At 39.8% G+C, this 23,554-nt stretch overlaps 1 protein-coding gene across 1 annotated transcript in view; it reads left to right on the forward strand.

Moving 5' to 3' along the window:
- Positions 1 to 23,554, forward strand: part of cspg4 (chondroitin sulfate proteoglycan 4) — a 65,189-nt gene that overhangs the window by 11,947 nt on the left and 29,688 nt on the right. The window contains exon 2 of the mRNA XM_051381447.1: positions 23,287 to 23,450. Within this exon, the coding sequence (XP_051237407.1) occupies positions 23,287 to 23,450 (164 nt within the window). The remainder of the gene's footprint in view (positions 1 to 23,286; positions 23,451 to 23,554) is intronic.

Consider the following 23,554-nt stretch of genomic DNA (forward strand, 5'->3'; position numbering starts at 1 on the left):
TTTAATATTTAGTATCTGCAAAAACAGAGCCTACATTCCTGACGGAATAGCTCTACCTTAAATTAAGAAACAAAATACATATAATGCAGAGTGTTTATTTTCGTCGTCTCTACATCTGCACAAATTACTCTTAACCTTTTGTTGCACTTGCAGTGGCGTATTGAGTGCTCTTGTGTGGATATCTACCGCGCAAAAGGAACAAAAGAACAAAAGATCGGATCAATAAAGCTCAACATATCCAATACCAATCAGTTAGAAAATGCATTGATCGACAAAGATCAGCTCGGGACATACCTAATTATATTTCATTCTGATCTAGAAAAATAAATACATAAATGTTTTACAGCCTCAACAAGTTTTCCACTTTGCAACCAGACATTATCAAACCAGACAACAAACAGACAGGTTCACTGACAGAAATAGTTTAATAAAATCAATCAGAGCAGGAGAAATATGAATAGTTCTGGAAAAGTATAACAATGAGACATTTTCCTATTTCTGCACAAGTAAAGATTTGCCTTTGGTAATTTGTCATATTGTGTTTTTTGGTGGGAGTCTCAATACTAACTCGCTGAGCAGCTGTTGTTGCAGAGAAATCCTAGTGTCATCCAACATGCAGCTACTCGTGAGCACAAATATTTTCCTGGCAACTGAAAGTGGAATAAACTGGGTTCACTGCCTCGCCAAATTGTGGATTTCTTTTCCAGACGTGATTGAACATGGTTGTCAAAGGTAGAGAAGACTGTCATGTTGTCTTAAAGCTTGTAGACCTATGTGTATTTCTGCTTTCCTGGTACATTTACATGACAAGTAAATAGCAGGGATTGCAAATGTGTTTATAATTGAAACAAAGTAAACATTCCGCGCCAGTGAAATTAATCTGATTGATTAAAATTGATTGAAATTGCAAACAATCAAGAAATAAGCCTGAATAATAGACCACTGATTGGGTTTAATCATGAACGTCGTTATTAGAGGCTGCACAGTCGGAACACAAACAGTCCCACTTCAGGCTACCACTTCTGCTTGCAGCCTATAACAAATTACAGTATGTGCTCGTTAAACACATGTTGGCATGGCTGTAACCTTCCCTTCTCCTCTAATGGGAAACCTTCAGTACCTCTCATAATTGACTGACTCTTTGAACATACTCTGCTGAGTAGCCAACTCTTCCTCGCCAAAAATTTCTTCACAATGCTGCTCGCCTCCAGATAGCACTGCAGAAGAGGCTGTTTTCACCATGACACTTATAGCGCTGCACTGTAAGGTGAAATCCAGTCCACATTCTAATAAAAACATGATTCGGTGGTCTCTGGAAATTTGAAATAGCGCATTACTGCCAGGAAATGTTCAACCATTACCTGACATCTGTCTTGGTGTATGCAGGCCAGAATTCCTGAGCCCTTTGCTGGTACATACAGTTTGGGAGCTGACACAGGGAATTGGCTCTGCAGTACCTTCAAGTAGAAATTAAATTTAGAACAGCTGCCTAAAAGTGTCAGTGAAGATTTTGAACACTTAAGCTGCTGTTTCTGTTACCCAAAAGACAAATAACAAAACAATTAAAAGGACAGATTCACAATGTATCATGTCCATCTTACTGCAAAACAATACTTACTTACGTACCCATAAATACACTGACACAAGACGTTTTCATCTCCATAGTAATAATCCAGTGTAAGAGATGTGGGATGAGATCTAAGGTCTTTCTGTGTAAAGATACATTCTGAAGCCAATATGAGCCTGTAAATGATTTTTAATTATTTATGTATCTGCCCCACTAGAGGGGCCAGAAATATAACTGAATGGTGACGTCTGTCCAATACTTTGGTCCAGAGCAAGACATCTCTAAGACTACTAGTAAGATTACCATGAGACTTGGATGTAAGGATATTCAAGGTTGCAAGAGAACAGCTCCTATTCATTTTTCTTAATCTCTTTTTCTTTAGTGCCACCTTCAAGGTCAATTTCCACTTGACCATTGATATTTGAACAAGACTAGGCTTTGCTTTGGCACTGCAGTGCTTTGAGCAAAATCCTAATGGCTTACGTGCTGCCAATTTGGGATCATGCTGATGCAAATGGGGTATAATGTTTACCATGTTTATTTTAATGTGTTAGCATACTTACATTTACATATTAGCACTAAACACAAAGTAAAGCTGAGGCTGATGGTTGTTGGTTTATTGTTTATTTGGTCATAAGTCAATGTATTTCAAAATTTGACCTAATGATTTTGGCATATGGAAAGTGAAGGGATTATTTGGTAAATGGAGTTTCTCTTGAGGGACACGAACATATTAACAGAAATTCATGGCAATCCATTTAATATTTGTCAGGCCATATCAATCCAGACTACAAAAGTAAATAAATAACAGTGGCATTAGACGAAAAGTCAGGGGATCACCAAAGTCAGTAAGATTCATTCTCTGGAAACCATAACTGTGATTTGTGTCAAACCATCTTGTAGATTTTGAGATATTTCACAGGATAAGTGAAAAGTTTGATCTGCTGTTGATGATGGAGGAAAGGTATGGCAGTGACCAAAGATCACCCATGTTGTGTAGGCTTTTTCTTTTTTAATTTTATTATCAAATTCACTCAAGGGCATTACCGCAGTACATCTTGTCAAATATTCCTTTTGAGTCCTTTATTTGCTGATCTAACACACTGTGACCCTCTGATTGTCAGCCTGCTTTTTCCCAAAGCATGTGGTTTCAGTCCTGTGTGGTGGGTTATTTGAAGTCTCACTATCAAATGTATGATTCATTCAGAGACGATAATGGTTTTACCTTGACCAGAACAGACCTCCTCAGGCCCCTTTTAAATGCAAGTCATAAACTATTGATGGTTGTCTCCATGTGAACTCACTGCTGACTCCTGAATCACATCACTGCAGGGTGAGGTCATTTGGAAACAAAGTTATTGGCCCCGAAACAGAGAAATAGTCGAGTTAAATAATTTGTACTATAACAGACTGTTGTATTGGATTTATGAATGAGGCTTTAAGCATGTGTCTTGTGTTACAGATGTAATATATCTTGTGCTACAACAATATATTGTTTAGGAGGAAGGGTTGTTGAGTGAAATATAGATAAACAATGTTAAACCACTAAACCTCAAGTCTCATAGGGACATATGGTAAGATTTTTGTGAATCGCTGTGAAGTCATGAGACATGAATTTTGTGAAGAGGATGCTGTGGTGGTTCAGAGCTGGACATTTCAATGCCAAATCCAACAGGACCAGCCCTGCTCCACCCTGCCTCACCCTCCTGTGTCAGCTCTCCTTCCCACACGCCACGAAAGGACATTGTCAAAATACATGTGAAAAATATGAATGCTATGACTTTTTAAAAATATATATTGATAACTATGGCATAAATGCAATTAAAATCAGATAAATCAGATGGCCTTGATAACTGATTATTGCTGGATTGCAATTTTTTAATTCAAAGAGGTAGAGAAGCGGTCTGTATAATATTAGCTACCTGCAGCTTTTTACTACAGTTCAGTTCATTTCACTTAACCTAATTTCTGTGGTCTTGTGGCCTCATCTGAGGAAATTCCACTAAACTAACCAAAAAGGATTTCTGCTTATGCCCCAGAAGTGTTTGCATAAATTTGAAATGACATTTCTCAGTATACAGTTTAATCAGTGTACAGCTGCACATCCTTATCCGATGTACCATAGCATGATATATATATATATATATATATATATATATATATATATATATATATATATACATGTTAGATGTTTTCCAGAAGGATCAAATATACATACATCAGTGTTCAAATATGCTTTTCGTCATTTCTACTGTAATATACACAGTGGACAACCATAACAAATATTTGGATGATATGTACCAAAACACTGGTCACCTCATCTGATGTTATACATGCATAGCATGAACTACAGCATCCGGCATAACCAAGACACTTAACAACAAAATCTACTGTTGTATCTCTACTATCTCTACTAGTTACTCATATCCAAGCTGTTAGCTTAGAAGCCACACAGCTAAGTTTGTTTATGGAAATGCATCATTCACGCATTCCATACTTTGCACTGCAGTGTTCTGGAGGCTTTTATTTCCATGGGCCTTATTCTTGGTGAATTGAGCGCATCTGCAAAACATCTGAATGCCAGCTGGATGGTATTGGATGCCTTTGGCAGGATTATCGAGAATCAGTGCAGTTCGGAACAGCATTCATTAGTAGTCAGAAATATATATGGGCTTCATTTGGCCTGTGGATTTCAATTCCTCAATCTCATTTAAATTCTAATAAACAACTGTAAATATATTCATAACTAAAGGCCAGAACTCATTTACATTTGATTCACGGGACTAGTGTTATGAATTTTGAAAAGCAACATATGCTGTGTTACATACATGTTTCAAACCCATTATAATATCTAGGACCCTAACACTGACATATTAGTGGCAGTTAATGGTTTAGGATATGTTTCCTTTTCACAAGCACGTGAAGAAGAAGTGTGAGACCTTTGAGTGAACTGCATTATAAAGGGATATTCATGTTCTAATGGATTTGTGTATTTTTTTAATTTAATCAGTCTTGATATGTTTACCATGAGGCTTTCTTCACAGCAGGCATCATTTGTTTAGTATTTTCATTTGCATGGCTTGCTTACTGTATGATCCCGTGCATGTTGTTGAGTGTTCAAAGAACCACTGGCTTTAAGTTACAAGTCTATAATTCTGATATATTTTTTGTTGTAAAAGGCTAACTGTTGGTTCTAAATTGCTAAAATGCTTTAAAGGGATTTTCTGTATTCAGCTAAGAACACAATGTCCATTAGCAGTTGTTAGCTCTAAAAGAGTGTATATTGCTTTCTGAGAAATTATCTCAAGATCTTTTCTCGTAAATATGAGATATTTTCTTGAAATTACGAAATAATACCTCTTTTTTTCTTTTGTGAATGTAGTGTGCTTCTGTAGCTTATTTCCCCATGGACAAATAGTACAACACTTTCCTCCATTGAGTTGTTTATCAAAATACATCCACACTTGTAGTTTGTGTGTGCCTTAGTTTAACTACAGCTTCTCATTGAACATGACTGTTGCGGTTAGCACTGCCACATCAGACAAGTGAAGCAGTTAAAAATAAAACACATTATTAAGATCTTATGAATCTGCTGTCGCACAGAAAGTGACGCTATTGGAAACAAGACCAACGCCCTGACACTACGCCAAGGCCTTCTGGTGAAACACTGGATCAGGAGCTCTTTTCCCCAAAATACATCTCTCGCTGCTCACCAGAAAATCCCCTCCTCCCACTGAGTACATTGCGTACTTTCTCTTTGAGTCTTTCTTTCCATTTGTCCTTTCCTTTGCTGCACTTAGTCAAGCGTCGGTTGGAGCAGATTTTTGAGGACACAAAGACTCCCTTTTACAGTAGCCATGTGAAAAATAACTTTTTGTGCCATTTGTTTGGTTTGCTTTTTTGGGGGAGGCGGTTTCCTCCACAGCCCGGATTGGATGGCCCCTCCCTTTTGCAACAGAGTCGCCCTGCAGCTCATAAATGTTTAAAAAAGAGCCTTCTTCTCCTCGATCCAAAGCCACCTCAAAGCTTGGCAGAGTTAAAGGACGAACGCAGTAAAACATAGCAAACACATTCCATGTCATCAGCTACACAAAGCAGTGCTGGTTGTGCCTGCAAGATGGTGTGTTTGTGAACTATATCCATGTGCATGTGTGCAATTCAATTTTCCAAAGTACTGTCAACTCACTGCAAGCTCACCACACCTCTTATGTTTCATTTTCATCTGAACCATGAGTGTTGATATACTCTCCATATGGCAGGTGTGGACGGTGATGAGCACTTCTGCGATAAGGAATTTTCCAGCACTTAGCAACACCCAGTCTCACATTCATGTCATTAGGCACATTCACACTGGATAGCCACTTTTATTAACTGTGACTTAGGTGTATTGCTCAAAGGCACCTCATTTTTAGTGGGAGGAAACAACATTACTCAACCCCCAGCTCATTTGGAGATTCAAACTGACATCCCTGCAGTCATAAACCCTCCTCTATATCCTTCATGCCACCAGCACATGCGTATGCTTTTGCTTAATCAGGAGGTCCTTTATCTGCAAGGCTGTGTGTTTGTGCCTGTTTTCGCCTCAGCGGATTGAATTGAGCACGTCTGTGGCTCATTGGGAGGATTCTGTGAGAGCAGAAAATGGGGATCCTTGTGTGTTAATTTATGTGTGTGTGTGTGTGTGTGTGTGTGTGTGTGTGTGTGTGTGTGTGTGTGTGTGTGTGTGTCTGTGTGTCGTGTGTGTGTGTGTGTGTGTGTGTGTGTGTGAATTTTCGTGTGTATGGCCATCTGAAGCATGAAGACAGATGGATGAGTCATACAATTTAAGCTTCTCACTTTGCTGCCAATACATTCAGTTCCGTTGTTTTATTTTTATCCATATTTATGTCCTTTGTAGTTCTGTGAAAAATGTATTAACAAAACTGTTTGCCAAAAATATGGTTAAGAAATAAATATAATGTAGATTTGTCTCAATAATAACAATCGTGTATTTGGTGAAAGCAATCATGTTCTCTTTACTAAGTTCAGTTCACCTCTGCATATAGTAATGACAGCATCAAAACCCACTGTAATGTAATGTAATGTTTGGATAAAGTTACTGCACAGTTGACATTAAAAGTTATAAAACATTGCACAAACTTCATGCAGCATTAATAAATAAGGTAAGTTAAAAAACTTACTGAGAATCATCCGTGCCGGATCCAGCACCACACCCTTCATATGACTCAAAGAAAGGACACTGCTGACAAAACTGTATTATACGTGTCTAAAATACCGGGTTTCATTTGTCTGAGAAAGACAGCCACATACACAGTATGTTCTATTGCAGCAATGGCTTGTTAACCAATAATTACATTATCATCGCTGAGTACTTGCACATTATTCAATTAACTCAAATGTAAACTATCTCCGCAGGTGGGCTGGCAATATTCAGAAAAGTGTGGTTCTTTATTTTTAGCAGAAAAAGAGCACAACACAGGCACTCATTCCCTATAGCAAGCTCTCTGAAAATGAGAGTTTTGTCTTCACAAATAATAATACATTTTGTCTGAAGCCAGGTTTTCTCAGACTGAGGCTGGTGACTTCTTCTTCTTTGCCTAAAACAGCTGTGTGAATGAGCTGTCTGTCCAAAATGAGTGATTTCTAATTTGTCAGAACACTAACCATCTCATGATCCTTCAAAGTCGAAAAAAAACTGAACCATCTGAACATCTGCAGCATCAAACCAGCCAACTTAGGCTTTTAGCCTTTTTGTCTTTTTGGTTAGACTTTTGCTTGTTATTAAGTCTGGGTTAAGTTTCGGTGTAAGCACTCAGTGGCTTACAAATTGGTTCAAAGGGACCCAGTCAGTGGAATCAAAGCAAGAAGACTGCACACACCAAAAGAGATAGAAACGATATCACCCACACACATTATGAGAAAAATTGCTAATGAGACTTTATGAATGTCTGACCCTAATAAGAGTATAATCGCATTGGGAGCTGTGAAATCATGTGTTCACCCATTAGCAGAAGGAACACACTTCTCAGTCTCTCCGATTAGTCCAAGAAGCTCCCAAAAGGGCCGTCAGCATGCACACTCGAGAATGTATTTAAATCCAGAGGAATTTTAATTACTCTCAGATAGCTTTCAACTGGGTTAGCTTGTGTTGTTTGGATGGTAAATTAATGGTTTTGTAAGCTGTTTTCATTTCAACCGCAAACTCGAACGAGTAAACAAGTAGACAACAACTTCTCAGGTGATGTGAGTGACTTCTTTTAATCATAAAACATATTTAAACATATTTAACATACTATATTAGTCAGTCACACGGATTTAAATACTTTAATCTACTTTAATCTATTTCACATTTCAGTGGTCTCAGAGTGCGGTTCATGTCAATCAACCAATAAGCCGACATCTGATAACTGAAAAAACATCTAATAAGAAAATATCTAATTTCTCCAATCATCAAGGGTTAGAACTGTGGTGATGGGTTTACTTTATACAAGGAAGTCACTGGGATTTTATCATCTGTATATCTGATGTTTGAGATTTGCTGTGAGAGACCTGAGACTTTTTACAGAAATCGTGTTGCCAGCTTGACAGATCATCAAGATCTGTGAAATACACAAAAAGCTAATCCTCAGATTTATGATTATCATATCCTCTGGCATGGAATTTGATCTGCCTGTGAGGTATAGGATGTAATATATGCATGTTAAGACCATGTGGTGCATCACTTCTCACACATATTGACATTCTGCAAGGTTTGCTTACTTAGTGGGTAAGCACCAGTGAACACATCTGCAGATGGTTTGGGTTTGTACAGGAGGCCTCCTGTCCCCTTTTTCCTCATGTTTTACAGGTGAAAGTATATCATAAAAAAAAGAGAACGGAAAAGTTTAATCTTCACAAATTCTTCCTCCTTCCAAACGAGCCATATGGAAGATAATGCATGATAATTCCCTCTTTGGAAAAAGTTCAAATAGTTTTATATGGCCAACATTCAAGTAACAACTAATGAATCACAATGAATGTCCTAAATACAGGTGTGCAAGGGGGATTTCTGCAGGAGGTCAAAAGAAGAGTGAGTTTAACAGAGAAAGCCTGCCTGAATCTTGTAAGCCCAAAAAAGTATAACCTTAAAAAGAGATTATTACCATATCCCTGACTTTTGGATGTTTGGCTCCATGATTGAAATCAAGTGCTCCTTTGTGTCTGCTGGGAGAAGGAATTTAAAGGCAGTTTATTTTAACACTCATTTATTCTGTAATAGTTCTTAATCCAAACATTGTAATTGAGCAGAGGACGTTTAAAAGTCATCAACAGACATTGGCTAAACACAATCACTGTTACTGTACATTAAAATATAAATTTCATATTGACCTTAATGTGACAAAAGTGGGACTGTAACAGAGGGGAACATCAGCAATTGCAGAAGTGAAATTGTAATGTTTGTTATTTCTCTGCCCCGTGACAAAAACATGGATGTACTGTTCTGTAAGTGACCCCACCCTATAATATCTTAGTCACAAGACTCAAATTTTGGAAATATAAGAACCATGGACACCATAAACAGATGTACGTGCATATATTATGATTAACGCTACATCACGTACGATAAAAAACCTAGCAAATCAACAACTTTACTAACACAGCCAAACATCAAGCAAATGCAACAACACAAGACATACCAAGCAAGCTAATAGTACTTACTAGTCCAACAAAAAACAAAACTCACTTTCTGTCTGCAACCTTTTATTTCATGAAGAACTTGCCAATGACTAAAAGCCAGTCCAACATTTATTCTTGTCCAGCGGCTTCTTACTCTGTCACTCTCTCCTTTTCTCTTCTTAGCTTCCTCCGTTGTCGAGCAAAATTGAGCACTTTTGGCCTTATCATTTTTTGGCACCCTTTGACATAAAGGAATCACAGCTATAGTTGATAAAGATAATGTGCAACTGATTTCTGCATTCCACAGTTAAATCTTTAAGTTCAAGGCACCCTTTGCAACAATTTGCAGCTGCCAGTCTATATAGCTTGACATAAATGTGACATCAGAAAGTGAAAGTCCACTAAAAGGTAATCACATTACTGTATAATTGGCCTGCAGGGCTGTTGAACAAGACATGTGGTCAGGGTGCCAATGTTTGCCAAATGACAGCATGTTGAGCACATGTTCATAAAACATTAGAAAGGAAATGGAGGAGAAAAAAAGATAAAGGACAGAACATTTGCTCCCGAAAGGTCCATTAGACCTATCTGCAATGGCACCATTATGACGCGAATCCACAGGGAGAAGAAGCAGAAAAGTAGACTCTTTAATGAATTCATTTACATATTTTAAACAAGGTACAAAATTTGTTCTTAGTGTGCTGCATGCTAATATGCACTGATATTCATTTTGAATGGTTGACCTTAAAAACATAAACATGGCCTAGAACATATATAGCTTTTAGCAGAAGTCATGCATGTAGCCAAGAAAGACCTTTTTACATGGTTTCTAATTTTAAGCTGGTGACAGTGTTATCAACCATCTCATAGTTTATGCTGATTCAAATCAGCTAGCAACAGTTGCCATAACGTCCAGCAAAACAGATGGTCACCGGCGAGAAATGAGAAGCTTGGTTTTGTCTATTTCTGTCTGAAGAATTTAGAGCGACAGATCTCCAAATCTGCCTCTGTTGTCATTGAAAACGGATGTGTAGTGCTAGAATGGAAAGCTTGTTGCATCCTGGTAGCTGACCAGAGCTGGCGCCCCATGTACCAAGGCTGAGTCCTTACTGCTGCGGTCCTGGGTTCGAGTCCAACCTGTGGTCCTTTGCTGCGTGTCACTCCCCCCTTTCCTGTCTATCTATCTTGCAGAAAAGCCCCAGAACAATATTTTAAAAAGCTGATGCAATTGTATGAAATAGGACTGGTATTGTGGTAAAGGCTGTCTATAAGAAGCAATATTGTGTACAGATTTGAATTACAGATTCACATTTAACAAGTAAAACCTTCCACACAATCAATACTTGGAATTATCAGCTGTCTAGAAAACACTTTAAAACCCCCATGGTTATTTTTTTTCTTTTTCTCCACAACGTCAAAGTTTACAATGGTTGCTTCTATCAGGCTCTGTTCTGTTTTCGGCTTTGTGAAGGCAAGCATTGATTTTAGTCATGGGCTTTGTTTTAGTCTTCAGTCAAGACAGTGACTCTGTCTCAACTGAGCTTTTGCCTCTAGCAGTGAATAAAAAACACATTCCTCACTTTCCCTTGTGCCAGTGCTCAGTTACTCACCCCAGCCTGTTGATGATCTCTCTCCCATTGACAGTGTTTCAACATTGCGCTCCTCCAACCCCTGGATTCATCAAAGTCTGACAGCCTTGTCAACATTCTCCACTCAAAGTGGGCAAAAAGCCATATAGTGCCTCGATGAGATGTACAAATGTGTTCATAAATCTAAATATAGCAGAGGAGCTGTCAGCATTGTATGTAAAACTATGTGTAGCTATGAGGTTATTATGCACAAAATCTGCTCAAGCCATCTGTGCCCATGGCATGTCTTATACCATGAAATTACTCACCCATGTGGGGCACTTTCATCAGTACACATAATTGTGCTGTGGCAAGATTAAACATTTGTCTACCTGATGATGGATGAAAGGCTCACAAGATGCAACTATTTGGACTAGTGGATACGTCCCAACACAGAAGAGCAGGCGCTCTAAAACATAGACCAGGTAAATCTTACAGTATTGGATGCTATGATAGTGTCTAGGCTTAAGACACACAAGACTTGAGGCAGTTGAAAAATGGATTATGCAGAGCAGCAAATAATGTCCACTGAAGATGTGGAGAATTAAAGATCATACAATAGTTGGCTTCTATTCGACTACCTTCTGTAACTCCGTCTTGGTGAAGTTTGATAGTATCAGCTGTCTTTCCAAAAGGCTGAAACATGCTCCTGTTCTTTTGTTTTGTTTTGTGCTTTTGTTGATTTTTATTAGCTGCAACCAGCAGCTCTATAGCTTGCTCTGCTGGTTGGTTTCTGCAAGGTGGCTGAAATTTAGCATCAAGGTCAAGTGTGTGCGTGTGTGTCTGAATGCATGAACGTATGGATACATGCACATACTTGGTCGTAGCTATTGCAAATTTGCCTCACACTGACCCCCAAAGACTGAGCTGTACTGGACAGTAACATCTGAACACTTCATCATTTGATAAAAAAAGATAAAACAATGATTCTATCATCATTATCAACACTGTTCATGGGGCTTTAACAGCCAACCAATTGCTAAGACTCGTGGAATATGTTGTTGTTGAATGCTAACAAAATATTTGTCTGTTTATCTTGGTTAAAATTTGTTGCTGTTCAAATTCAGAATGCTTCATCATTGCAATTATGAACAAAACCCTGCACCATGGCTGCATGCATGTAATAGACCCAAAATCTGAAACAGAAATGATTAAAACTGCTAAGTGTTTTATCAATGCTTTAATTCAAAGAGCTCCCTTTAGTGACCGAATTTTACCCAGAATCCTCCTGGAAGTCATATAAGTAATTTATGTAAAGTAACTTCGAATTTTTTAGCGAATGGACAGAGATGCACGAACATCCAAGCCTTTGAAGTCCTACAACGGCCCCTTTCATGCATCTAAAAATCCGGAATCCATGAAATAACTCACTTTATCAATATCTTGTTGAGCCGTGAACATACACAAGGTGCAATATGTTCACAAATGTTTCTTTACTATACATTGTAACCAACACAGCAGTTGTTGTTCTCTCTTTTAAGATCATGTCTATACACTTCATGAGCTTCTGAGCATACCTGAAGGCTACATTCAGCTGTCACAGATGATAAAACCTTGTATCCATGGTTCCAGACACATCTTTGACTGTGGTACAATAGTTTCACTTTCAGGACACACACCTCCATAGATCAGTCCCGTATAGTTGAAAAGCAGTCAACCTCCAACAATAGCTGTACTGATCTGCTGTCATCCTCGAGGTGGGTGGTACAGCGTGTGAGGGAGCTTGATTCTCCACAGTCGTCTGCAATACATATGGTCGTTTCAAACACAGTGATGAGCATTTAGTTGAATTAGCCATGCGCATTTGGGGGTTACACAAAGGAAGATTATGAGCAACTTCTCTCAGACGAAATGAAGAAATAACACTGTAATCAGTCAGAGGCAATGAGGTGCATTACTCGTAATTACATCTGTTGGATACACAGAGAAGTTGTTGGAACAACAGCCCATTCAAACTCCCTGCTCTTGTTATCATCTAAATGCAAATTGGATATAATGAGGACCTTGTCTCTCTATCTGCTCAAGTTCTGTGGCAACTTACAGGAACAGCGAAAAGAAAATGGATGTCTGATGTAGCTCTCAGTTTTTATGAACTCACTCTTTGTATTCCTGAACAGTTTTTTCAACCTCCCAGAAGCATGCTTCCAAGTTTCTCTGGGTCTTTTTCATCATATTTCTTCCTCTCTGAATTTCTAAATTTTTGTGCCTCTGTCTTTGAGGCATCCCTGAGGTTCAGCAAGCTATGATGCACATAAACTCGTGGCACTGTGGCTTCAAATCTGACTCATGACCCTTGTCACAAGTTACCCTTTCTCTCACGACTTTCACAAATAAAGACACTTCACCAGAAAAAAGACAAAATGGGTTGTTTGTCCAAAAGTTTGGGACTTTCTGTTATATAATAATGACTGTCCTGTCAGTAACAAAGGTGGATGTAGAGACAACCACTAAACCTCTGACTGTAGGCTGAGGTGGATAATTTGCCATACAAAGCTATTTTAACATCAATAACATGGCTTTCATCCCTTATTAATACTCAGCTTTGGTAACTTTTAACCAAGGCAATCTTTCCTAAACCAAGTAGTTTTACCTGCCTAAATGCAACCAAACTCTATAACCAAACAAGTCAGTGGCCTACTTTACTCCCTCTCACTATCACTACAGTTTTATCTAACAACACATTATATATAAAATATTATATTATATGTAAGAATAAGTCTTTGTTACTCCATTTCTGCATCTCCCTTTTCAGATAACACCTTTGGAATGAGCATGCAGCAGCAACCAAAGTAGAACGTTCCCATCCTGGTTTTATCCTGCACTGTCAAGATGGATAATTCTGTCTCAAATGTTGCAAACTATAAGTGAATAAAGTGCTTCCAGGTTTAGTAATGGCTGGCAGCCATACTGAAGGTATTTAAACCTTGAGTACAAGTGGCTGTGAGCAGCCGATCTAAACGCTTATGTGTAGTCTTTTGAAGGGCAACAAATATTTGGTGAATTTATCAGTAAGTGCACATCCTTTGTTTTGAAAACCATGACAGATGGTTGTGAAGAAAAAACTTATTTTTCCACCAGTAAGGTGAAGGTTGGTGCAGGCATCATAGATTACACAGTTGGACTTCTACTGTTGCTACATCTGCACACTGCACAGCTGCCAAAGGGCGTGAGTTATGTACAGTAAACAGTGGCTTGTGTTGGAGGACGCTTGTTGCCACGACGTCCCCTTCAGGCCCATTGCGGTGTGCAGAGTGGCCGCTGTCAGTGAGTGATTTGGCAGGGACGCAGTTTGTTTCACCCTGGGGCAATTTTGTCACCACATGTTTAAACCATTACCACAGATGTGGCATGAGTGTTTAGGCCCAACACAACCAGTGTTTATGTTAAATGTGTATTCTACGTTGGACCCTTGTGCGCCATGTGTAAGTGGGACTTTACAGTAAGACTTCACAAGGCAGATGGCACAACTGGTTTTTGGATTGAGAAAATTGAGATGTGAAAAGATGCTGGCTTGTGACCAGAGGTTAAGAGCAGTGCTTGTTACTTCCTCATTACCAGTGCTAGGATGTGTTTTTTGAGCAAGAGCTTGCCTCTCATTGTGCAGCTTCTAGGCGTGTGTATGTAAGTGTGTGGAGCAGGGTGTTCTTGGAAAAAGACATTCACGCTCATTGCTTCTACTCTATTGTAAGAAAGGTTAAAAGTATACATTTTCACATTGGACCACATCCCCAGCTACTTAATGCCATTTCAAATTATCATTAATGTTTTGGGTTGACTCATACTTATATACATTATTATTATTATTATACTAGTATTAGTAATTAGTAGTAGTCACTGCCATAACAAAAATAACTGATATGAAACTCAAAAGAAAGAAAGAAGAAACATTTGTTTGTGGTGAAAAGGAGAGACAAAGGAGCCTGTTTCAGGTTCAAATCTAAAAGGGGTTCTCCCCATGTACCCATTACCACCATTTTCCACTGAAACCAGTGCTATCCATCCTCAAGTCAGTACTTCAATAATGAAACCAAACAGTGCAAATTGTGGAAAAATGAAATGGATGTATAAGTTGGAGCTGGAACACTGGAGTACTGTTTAAGTTGTTTTGCAGTGTTCCCGGGCTTTCCATGTTATAGGCTGTTTATTTTGGGTTGTCTGAGAAGGGTAGAGTTAGAGTGAGAGTAGGATAGAGGGGCGGGAAAGAAAGGTAGTGGGGTTGGGGAGTGCTTCTAACGTCTCCTGAATGAGAGTTCAGCTGTTGTAGAGAGAAAAGTGGCTGGATGGGCTGGGTGGAGCAGGGCGGGCCTCCTCAACGGTAGCCTGGTGGAAAACAGTTGTGTGAATGGCGGGAGACGGTGGGCTGACTCAGCCAGGCCCCTGGAGAAATGACTGTTAGGTCGTCTAAGTCATGATGGAGAGAGTGTGTATGTGTGTGTATTCATGGCCACTAATATGTGCATGGGTGAGTGTGGGTGTTTATGTTTGCACCATGTACTTCTGTCTGGGTGTGTGCACTGGAATGGTTTAGAGTAACGCCGGTTGATGGAAGGCTTTGAGAGCAAGCATCTGGATAAGACATTCATCTGGGCCTAAATTCAGCAGAGTTAAGAGAGCGAGAGGTGTCTCCAGGGTTTGGAGGAAGGGGTGAGATGTTGAGGGAGGGGGGTCAGTCTGAGCAGGAGAGGGTCAGTCTGGTGGTGCGTGCCTTCAGCTGGTTCTCATTACGGGGCTAATGTGACGCTCTGATCTCAAACACACACTGACTTTGCAGACGCAGGTTAAAGCCGGATATGGGGTTTTGGGAGGCCCCTTCACTGCAGCTTCTGTACCACAGTTTCCCTCCTTGGAGCACAGCAAGACTGGGGGCCTCATTTATAGAAAGGCCTCACTATCAAATTTGGTCATGGAAACGTGTGTAACTATGAAGCTGAAAACTGATGTGACAAAGGGTCTCTAGACGTGGTATCAAAAACTGTCAAGTAGTAAAATGTGGCATCAAATCCAACTCTTTTACTTATTGTATTGCAAACACTTACTAATTTAAATCATAATCAAGTCCATTTTGGGGACATTTTTGTTGAATAGGTGCCTTCATACAACACTTTGGTACCTTGGCAGACAAAATGCTTCACAAATTGTCCCTCATTCACCTACACGCACACACACACACACCAATGACGGTGGAGCATTGGGTGGAACTAATCCTGTGATTAATGGATAACTCACTCCACCTCCTGAGCCACAGCCGTCCCATGAAACAAGTAGTTTTGCAGAAAATGTGTTTTATAGTTCTCAAAGTGAAGTACCAAAAACAGTATTCTGTAGTTACTGTACCACTTGTATCAGTGCTAGTAACAAAAACATTTATAAGTGAGGTCTACGCAAAATCTACAAATGTTCTATGGCTTTTGATAAATGAGACCCTGTTGAGAAATAAGTACAAAAATGGACGAACACAGACAGAAAAGAACAAGAGAGTCGGTTATTTATACGTTCTGTCTGGGAAATATTTGGAGCTTCGACTGAAGAGAAGTCCAACTTAAAGCCCATCTCTATCAAGTGTTCCCCTGCAGCAGACCCCTGTGACGTTTCCCAGGGTCCAGGTCCTAAATCTCTTCCCCTGTGCTGATGTTTAAGTGGAATGATTTATGACAGTTAGCTGCTACTCAGCAAAGTGTTTTCCAGCCCACTGAAAAGCCAATGTCATTTGATAATTAGCGGTGGAGTGACTGATGCCTGCACTCGTACTCAAACTGCAGTCATAAGGGCACTCTGAGCGAAGGCTGAATGGAGCTATTGATGTCAGAAATTACTGTTAACAGTGAATGAGGCAGACCTGGAAAGAATTGGGATGAGAGCACACATGCAGACATAGCTTTCAATACTCCAAAAAAAAAGTGTGATGGTGGAACAAGGCCAAACCATAGTGCTGCAAAGTGCTCTCTGCTCATTCATACTTAAAATTTTGACAGTCTCAATAATGCCTCAGACACTCTCAATACCAGTCATACGTAAGATGGAATCATCAAAACCTACAGAATAACTCAGGACAAAAACCTCAGGACTGCAGTATGCTCACATTATGTGACGTACCAGGAGAGGGGTGTGTGAGTCACGACACAGGGACGTAAGCTAGCTACGGTACACAAAGTGTGTGTGACCTCTTACGTCAAAGCTGGAAAACCCCAAATTTGGAACTAAAGGAACAGTCCACTGAAAATCTATTTACTATTAAATATTTGTGTTCTCTTGCTCGTAAAGGAAGAGTTTGACAATAAGGGAAATTTCCCTTATTATCTTTAATAGGTAGACAGGTATGAAAAATGGAAAAAGCCCTTAAACCAGGCTGCATCATAGGAAAATGAGGCCTTCAAACTGGTGGCCTAAAATAACCAACATTAAAGTAATTTAGTTTAATTATCAATGCAAATCAGCATATGTGGGACCCCGAACAACTTTGCTGTCCGATTTTGTGTTGACATTGTAAATATTAGAAACTTAAGTGGCTGTACAGTACTTAACTGCTGTCTAATTTCCTCCTCCTATTACCTTGGAACATCAGTGCTGTGGAACAAAGCCAGAGCAGTCAAGCCAGTCATACATTACACGCAGCGCTCTCAGTTTGTTCTTTCGCCTTTAACTGTAGGATAATGAAAATCCTTTATTAACCTTTAATTAGATTTATAGGGATAAATCAGGTGTAAAGGTGCAGAAGTACAGGTCACTTTCCATTCGGCAAGATGAGAAATGTATCATTGTCAAAGCCTTAAGTTTAATAGTCTGAACATGATTTCCATTGCTATTTGGCACAACTCTCTTTCTTCCTGTTCTCTCCCTTGTCACGGTGTTCTGCTCACTTTTCACATGGTGAGATTTCACGCAGGAATTCATTACTGGTGTGTTAAAATGTCCTTCAGCTCAGACTATAAACAGCCTTGCTCTAGCTGAGGGAAAACAGAGTAAGTCACAGCTATATGTATAAACAATCACTTGTAAGAACGTTCCTTGCAGTACATGAGTATTTGGCAAAAGAAAGTGTGCGAGTGTGTGAATGGGCGTAGAGGGGGTCAGTTGGCCTAAGGAGGGATATAGGTTGAAACAGTATGAGAGGGGGGTCAGTCCTCTGATGTCACAGGGGGGATTATTTTAACAGGACCCACCCACTGGGACCTTGGCGGTTGATGGCTTCCGTAGCTCGGCTGGGTTGACAGAGGCACGCTTTGTATTAGCCAGTCGTAAACTACAGCAGAACCTACAATGCTTCTGTTCACGGCTGTGTTTGTCTTACAATGCTGTTAGGTGAGTGAGATCATCAGTCCAAAGTCATTATGAGTCTTTTAGTTGAGTGTGATGAGCCAACAAACTTGTTTTTGTCACACACCTTATTTGGTATTGAGTTTGAGAAAAGATGTTTACCTTGTAGCTGAAGCCCGGCTTGAAAATTTGAGAATGTCCCATCAGGTACTTCTGAAGCAGCACACTATTACTTTGTTTGCTTGAAATACAGTATAGCAAAGTTAACATGAAACTGAAACTCAGCCAACATTTGATGGAAATATTTTTACTGGCAGATGTGCAAGAGAATGTACAGACCGCAAAGACGAGTTCATGGCAAGTTCCTGAAGAAGATTAATACAATGATTTCCAGTGATTTGATTGGATGTTTTGTGGTCTTAAGCTACTCCTCTATAATGTTTCACCACCTCCTGATTTCCTGTTCTCCATCTCATCTCAACCCAGTGATGAAAGAAGAAAATTGCAGCAGATGCAAACACATCAGTTAGTTTTTGTTTTGTTTTGCAAAATCAGTTATTTCTCAACAAAACAAGTCTGCAGTACAGAAAAAGGCCCTTCCTATTTTCTGTATCCCTCCAAAGAAAGTGGGCTTTTCCTATTCATTTTGTTTAGAAACCCAGCCTTTCAGACCCCCTCTCGCATTAACAGCACAAACCCAGACAACACTGAGTCTTTCACATCCTTTCCACGCTTTCCCTCCCTTTTCTAACAGGTCCATTTTCCTAAGCTGAAATTACATTACACTGCCATTCTCCTTTCACAGGGAAAGGTCATAATTTTTTGCTGCTGCCGCCACCCCTTGTCTGTTGTGTAAGTGTGAGTTTTACAGAGAGAGAGAGAGCATGAAAAGTTTTAATTATGGCCAAAGAGGAGGCCACCCGCTGAGGCCTCCACAAGCCTGTTTTTTTGTATTGTACCTCTTCATTCTGGATAGCATTGGAGTGTCTCAGAGGGATGCAGAGGTAGATGGGGATTTGAAAGGGGGCTAAAATGATGATGTGTTTGCTTTCACACTGACATAGTCTGGTCTGAGAAATGGCTCTATAAAACCTGTAAAAGTGTGTCCCTGGTGACTTCTGAAAAGTCAGTGGGGGAGGAAAGGGTCCATATAAAGCAGCGCTGTCAAGGTATGTAGAGTTGTGGCTCTGCTCTCTGCTGTTTAACAGTGCTGCAGTTTGCAGTATTTTCTTATACAGACTGCTGTATTCAGACTCAGGTCTGTAAACATGTGGCACCAACATGATCGCTTCCTTTTAGGAGAAGCTAATGTGGTGATTACTACTGGAATTAAATTTTGTTGAAAAATTAGCATTCTGGTTATGCAGTGTTCTTTGTAGGTACATTGTAATATGCATTCATCTGAATTAACACACAGCTGATTACCAAAGAAAAATTGAAATGGCAAACATTTACCACTAAATGCTTTTCCAATAATAATCATTTCAACCAGCATGGCAGCCACCGGCCACAGGAATGCTCTGTTACAGCGATACATTATAGATTGTTTTCGTGATTACTACTGATGTACACTCACTATTATTCATGTCCTGATAATCCACTGGGTTTCTATTTGCCAACATAACCGGAAAGCACAAGCACAAGAGCTATTGACCCTTGTGTGAGATGTAATTGCTCATTATGTTAATGACCATGTTGCCATATGGTAAACACCATTACACCCTTAAAACTCTCCAATTCTATCTATGGTTAACAACACCCTATCCTTTATATATTTATACCCAGAAACAATTATGCCCTGTTGTAGTAGGCACAGCCCAGCAAAGGAAACAAATGGCCAACATAACCACTATTTATAGGAAAGCTAACCATGATGTTACCATGAGTTACGCAAGTAGGTGGTTTGTTTGGATTCCAGGCAGCGTTACCATGGCAAAATTGCTGTAAAGGAACACACACTGGGTATCCTTGTTTCTGTGTAACATTTTACACAAGCATATCATATTATTTGAAATGAATGTGGACATGTTTATAAAATACTAATGTTTTGTGTTACTCTGTTTTAATTAACACTCACATTAATCAAACTAATATGGACACTCTTTTTTATTTTTTCTTTGGTGGCCAATATGATCAAAGCAGCAAAAATTAGCATCCCAAAGGCTCAAATCTTGTCTGTCCAGCGCATCTTCACACTCATTTAAAATATGACTGAACTAACTGTGATTCATCGGCACAACCAAGTCACAGGACACAAAGTCGTCTGAATGTCTCCAATCTTCCTGCACTTGTGGTCACTGTGTCTCTCTTCCCCATAGCTTTTCCGGACATATGTCGCTAGATTGAGACCAAAAGAGGATGGAGGAGAGGAGGAGGAGGAGGAAAGGGAAAGAAAGACAACAGGGTAATTCATTCAGTCGTCTGTGAAAGAGAGGAAGACTCAGTTTCCTCGAAGCAAGCGCAGTCAGTCATCAAATTATAGCCATCTGCATTGGCCTGGGACCAGGATTCTGCTTGACGCACAATAAAGTAGTGTGATGAGGGGTGTGGTGGCTAAAGGGGATCAGAGACTGTCCTCTTAGGTGGTTAAACTTCCACACGCAGACTGACACCAAGTGTGGCAGTAGCTTCACAGCTCCAGCTTACACTCTTATGGAGCAGGAGATGATCCTTTACAGATAATGATGCCTTGTCAGCAAAATCACACCAGCTAGATCCTATCTACACCCAGCCCAGAGCCCCTGAAATATAGCTGGGTGTTATGTTGAAGTAAAGAACAGGAGACTTGAGGCATGTTCTCATTCTCAAAAGCCTTCTATGTTAATGCTTTTCTTTCATCCTATAAGGGTAAATTCCCCTTTTGCATACCTGTTAGACACAAGCAAGGACACAGAGACAAAAGAAGTGTCAGAGCAGGGCATTTATACAGATAGCACATTGAAAATGTGCTTTTCCTACATGAAGCCTTTTCTCTGCCTGAGCTTTACACAGCTTAGCCGGGGAACTAATTAATTCCAGGTCCAGGTACACTGCAGAGAGTAAAGCTATTCTGTGTATCATTAGAAAATGTGCTCCTTTTCCTGAAGGCAACAGCAGCAAGCTGAATTTGAACCAGAAAATCCCCAGGCAGAATTGTCTTGGCATAGCTCTCTCCTTCAGCTTTTTATCCCCATGCTCAGTGAACAATCCAACAAAAGCTCAGGTTTAAGAACCATGGAGCTCATTGCGATCTTCTTTGTTAATGCAATTGCCTGTAAGAAAAGATTCTGTTCCCCCATTTTTCAGTTTCAGCCTGAAGGCTCCTGTGCAATTAGTACTATTCTTTCATTTGCAATACCTTAGCCTTACCAGAAACTCTCTTGTCTGTACCATGATAGCCTCTGGCACAGTCAATAACCGCTAAAGACAATAGCCTCCGAAAAGTGACATTTGGAAAATGAATGATGTGTAACTGTGATAATTTCATTCAATTCAGTAATACAAATAAGCTCCATTCTTGTTTTGAAGTGCCAGGAAGGCTCTAATTGCTTTAGTTTTGCTAGTTTTCTTTAATTTCTTGGTATTATTCGAAAAATATGGAATACAAAGTTCATCATGTGATAATGATATTTATTTTTTGAGAGCAACCAACATGGCGTCCTTTGGCTACCGGAGAGCAGTGCTGTGCAGCAGTGTACAATAGATAGTCTCTGTATTTGGCCCGGTGCTGAGACTGTTCATCACTGACTTTGTTCATGACAGAGCAGCCTTGGAACCAAAAGCAAATGCCTCTTAGTAGAATCACAAAAGCATGGTCTCGAAAAAAGCTTCGCTTTCGTCCTTGCTGTCATCAAAGTGATTTTCAAAGTGTTCACAATTCTAGTGTTTGTTGCAGATCTGGAAAGGAGGGTTCATTCACAGGATGAGAAGCCAAAGGACAAATGTAACCTTCACTGTTTTGAAGTTGGCAGCATGGCATTCATGTCGATGCAACACAGACACAAGCTGCCCTTTTAAAGGAAAACATGCGAGCACACACATTTGCTCTCACACACATTTAAACAGAGCCTTGAGAAAATACTTTTTCCATTTATAGCCATGAATGTGAAGGTTTAGCATTGTATTTTTGCCTCTATTTTTTGACATGTGTCTGAGAAGTTATTTTATGAGATTTTTTCCTTATGGCATCAAGCCCACCGTTCTGCTAGGCTACTGTATGCTACTGTTGATACTGAGGTAATATTTTCGTCTTCATGATTTCATAGGAATGTTCTAACTTTGACACAGAAATGTCTCTCTCTCTGTGCTTCACTATTCCAAATATTCCAGAGCATTAGCATTATGTGATCAGAAAACTGCCTTCATAGCTGCTTTCGAGTGAGTTTCTGCCTCTTGAACTATCACCCCTGTGAGGCCGAGTGGGTGGCTAATGGAAACCCCCTTTCTATATCTCTTGGCTAAGGCCGTGGAAAACCCATGCTGAGGAAACAGGGTCTTGGAGGTGGTCCAGTTTAATTTCAGAGCATGTGCACTGGGAAATAATTGACTTCCTCAGTGGTTTACATTTTGTCGAGGGGCCCGGAGAGAACACAGTCCGAGGCAGGTGGCTGAATTTGCATATCATTGGAAAGACAGCTCAAGCCTGGGAAATCCTGCATCCCAAGACTCTATATGCCCGGAAAACCTCAGCAGGGGTAATGACTGATGTCTCAGTGAGAAAATCCCTTTGAGGCCAGAGGAGCTCCTCTTCAGCCAAGAGCAGCTGGAGGACACCTGAAATCAGTCCAGAGAAAGTTGCACCGTAACATGAGCCTTAAAAAAATGCTCATCTAATTGGTTCAAAGCTTTCACAGAATTCACAGAGTTGCCATCTAGCAGCTGTAGGATGCGTTAATAGCAATGTATTCTGGTGTCTTTTTGTGTTGAGCCATGTCATGATGCCACAGTGTAGAGACTGCAAGTTATGAAAATCAGGCTATACAACTAGAATTTGCTGCTTGTCCTGTCTAAATGGCCAAAAAGAAAGAAGTGGCAGTTTTGTCTTTATTCAAAAGTGCACATTCATAGAAAATATGTGTTTGTGTTTGGTGACATACAATGAAAATCATAGACTGGTGCAGTTGTATGGTATGCCTTTGACTTATAGGCTAACATTATGGCCTTCTTTAATTTCATATGCCTTGTCTTATTTTCTCTTCACAGAATCCTACTTTGGTGACAGCTTCTGCAGTTTGCAAGCCTTCCAAGATGTCTCCACCTTCCAGCTGTCACTACAGATCAAGACAAGTCGGCGAAGCGGGCTGCTGTTACTGGCTGCAGGAATGGAAGACTACCTGTTTCTTGAGCTCCAAAATGGAAAAATACAGGTGAATGATTAACAAACTATTAGACCATGGTTGCATCATTTTAAGTTTAGCTCACTTGATACAGCTGAGCTTTGCTAAGCCAAAATTTGTTATATTAGCACTTA

The sequence above is a fragment of the Dicentrarchus labrax genome, unplaced genomic scaffold (genome assembly GCF_905237075.1).
Source record: "Dicentrarchus labrax unplaced genomic scaffold, dlabrax2021, whole genome shotgun sequence".
NCBI classification, from domain to species: domain Eukaryota; kingdom Metazoa; phylum Chordata; class Actinopteri; family Moronidae; genus Dicentrarchus; species Dicentrarchus labrax.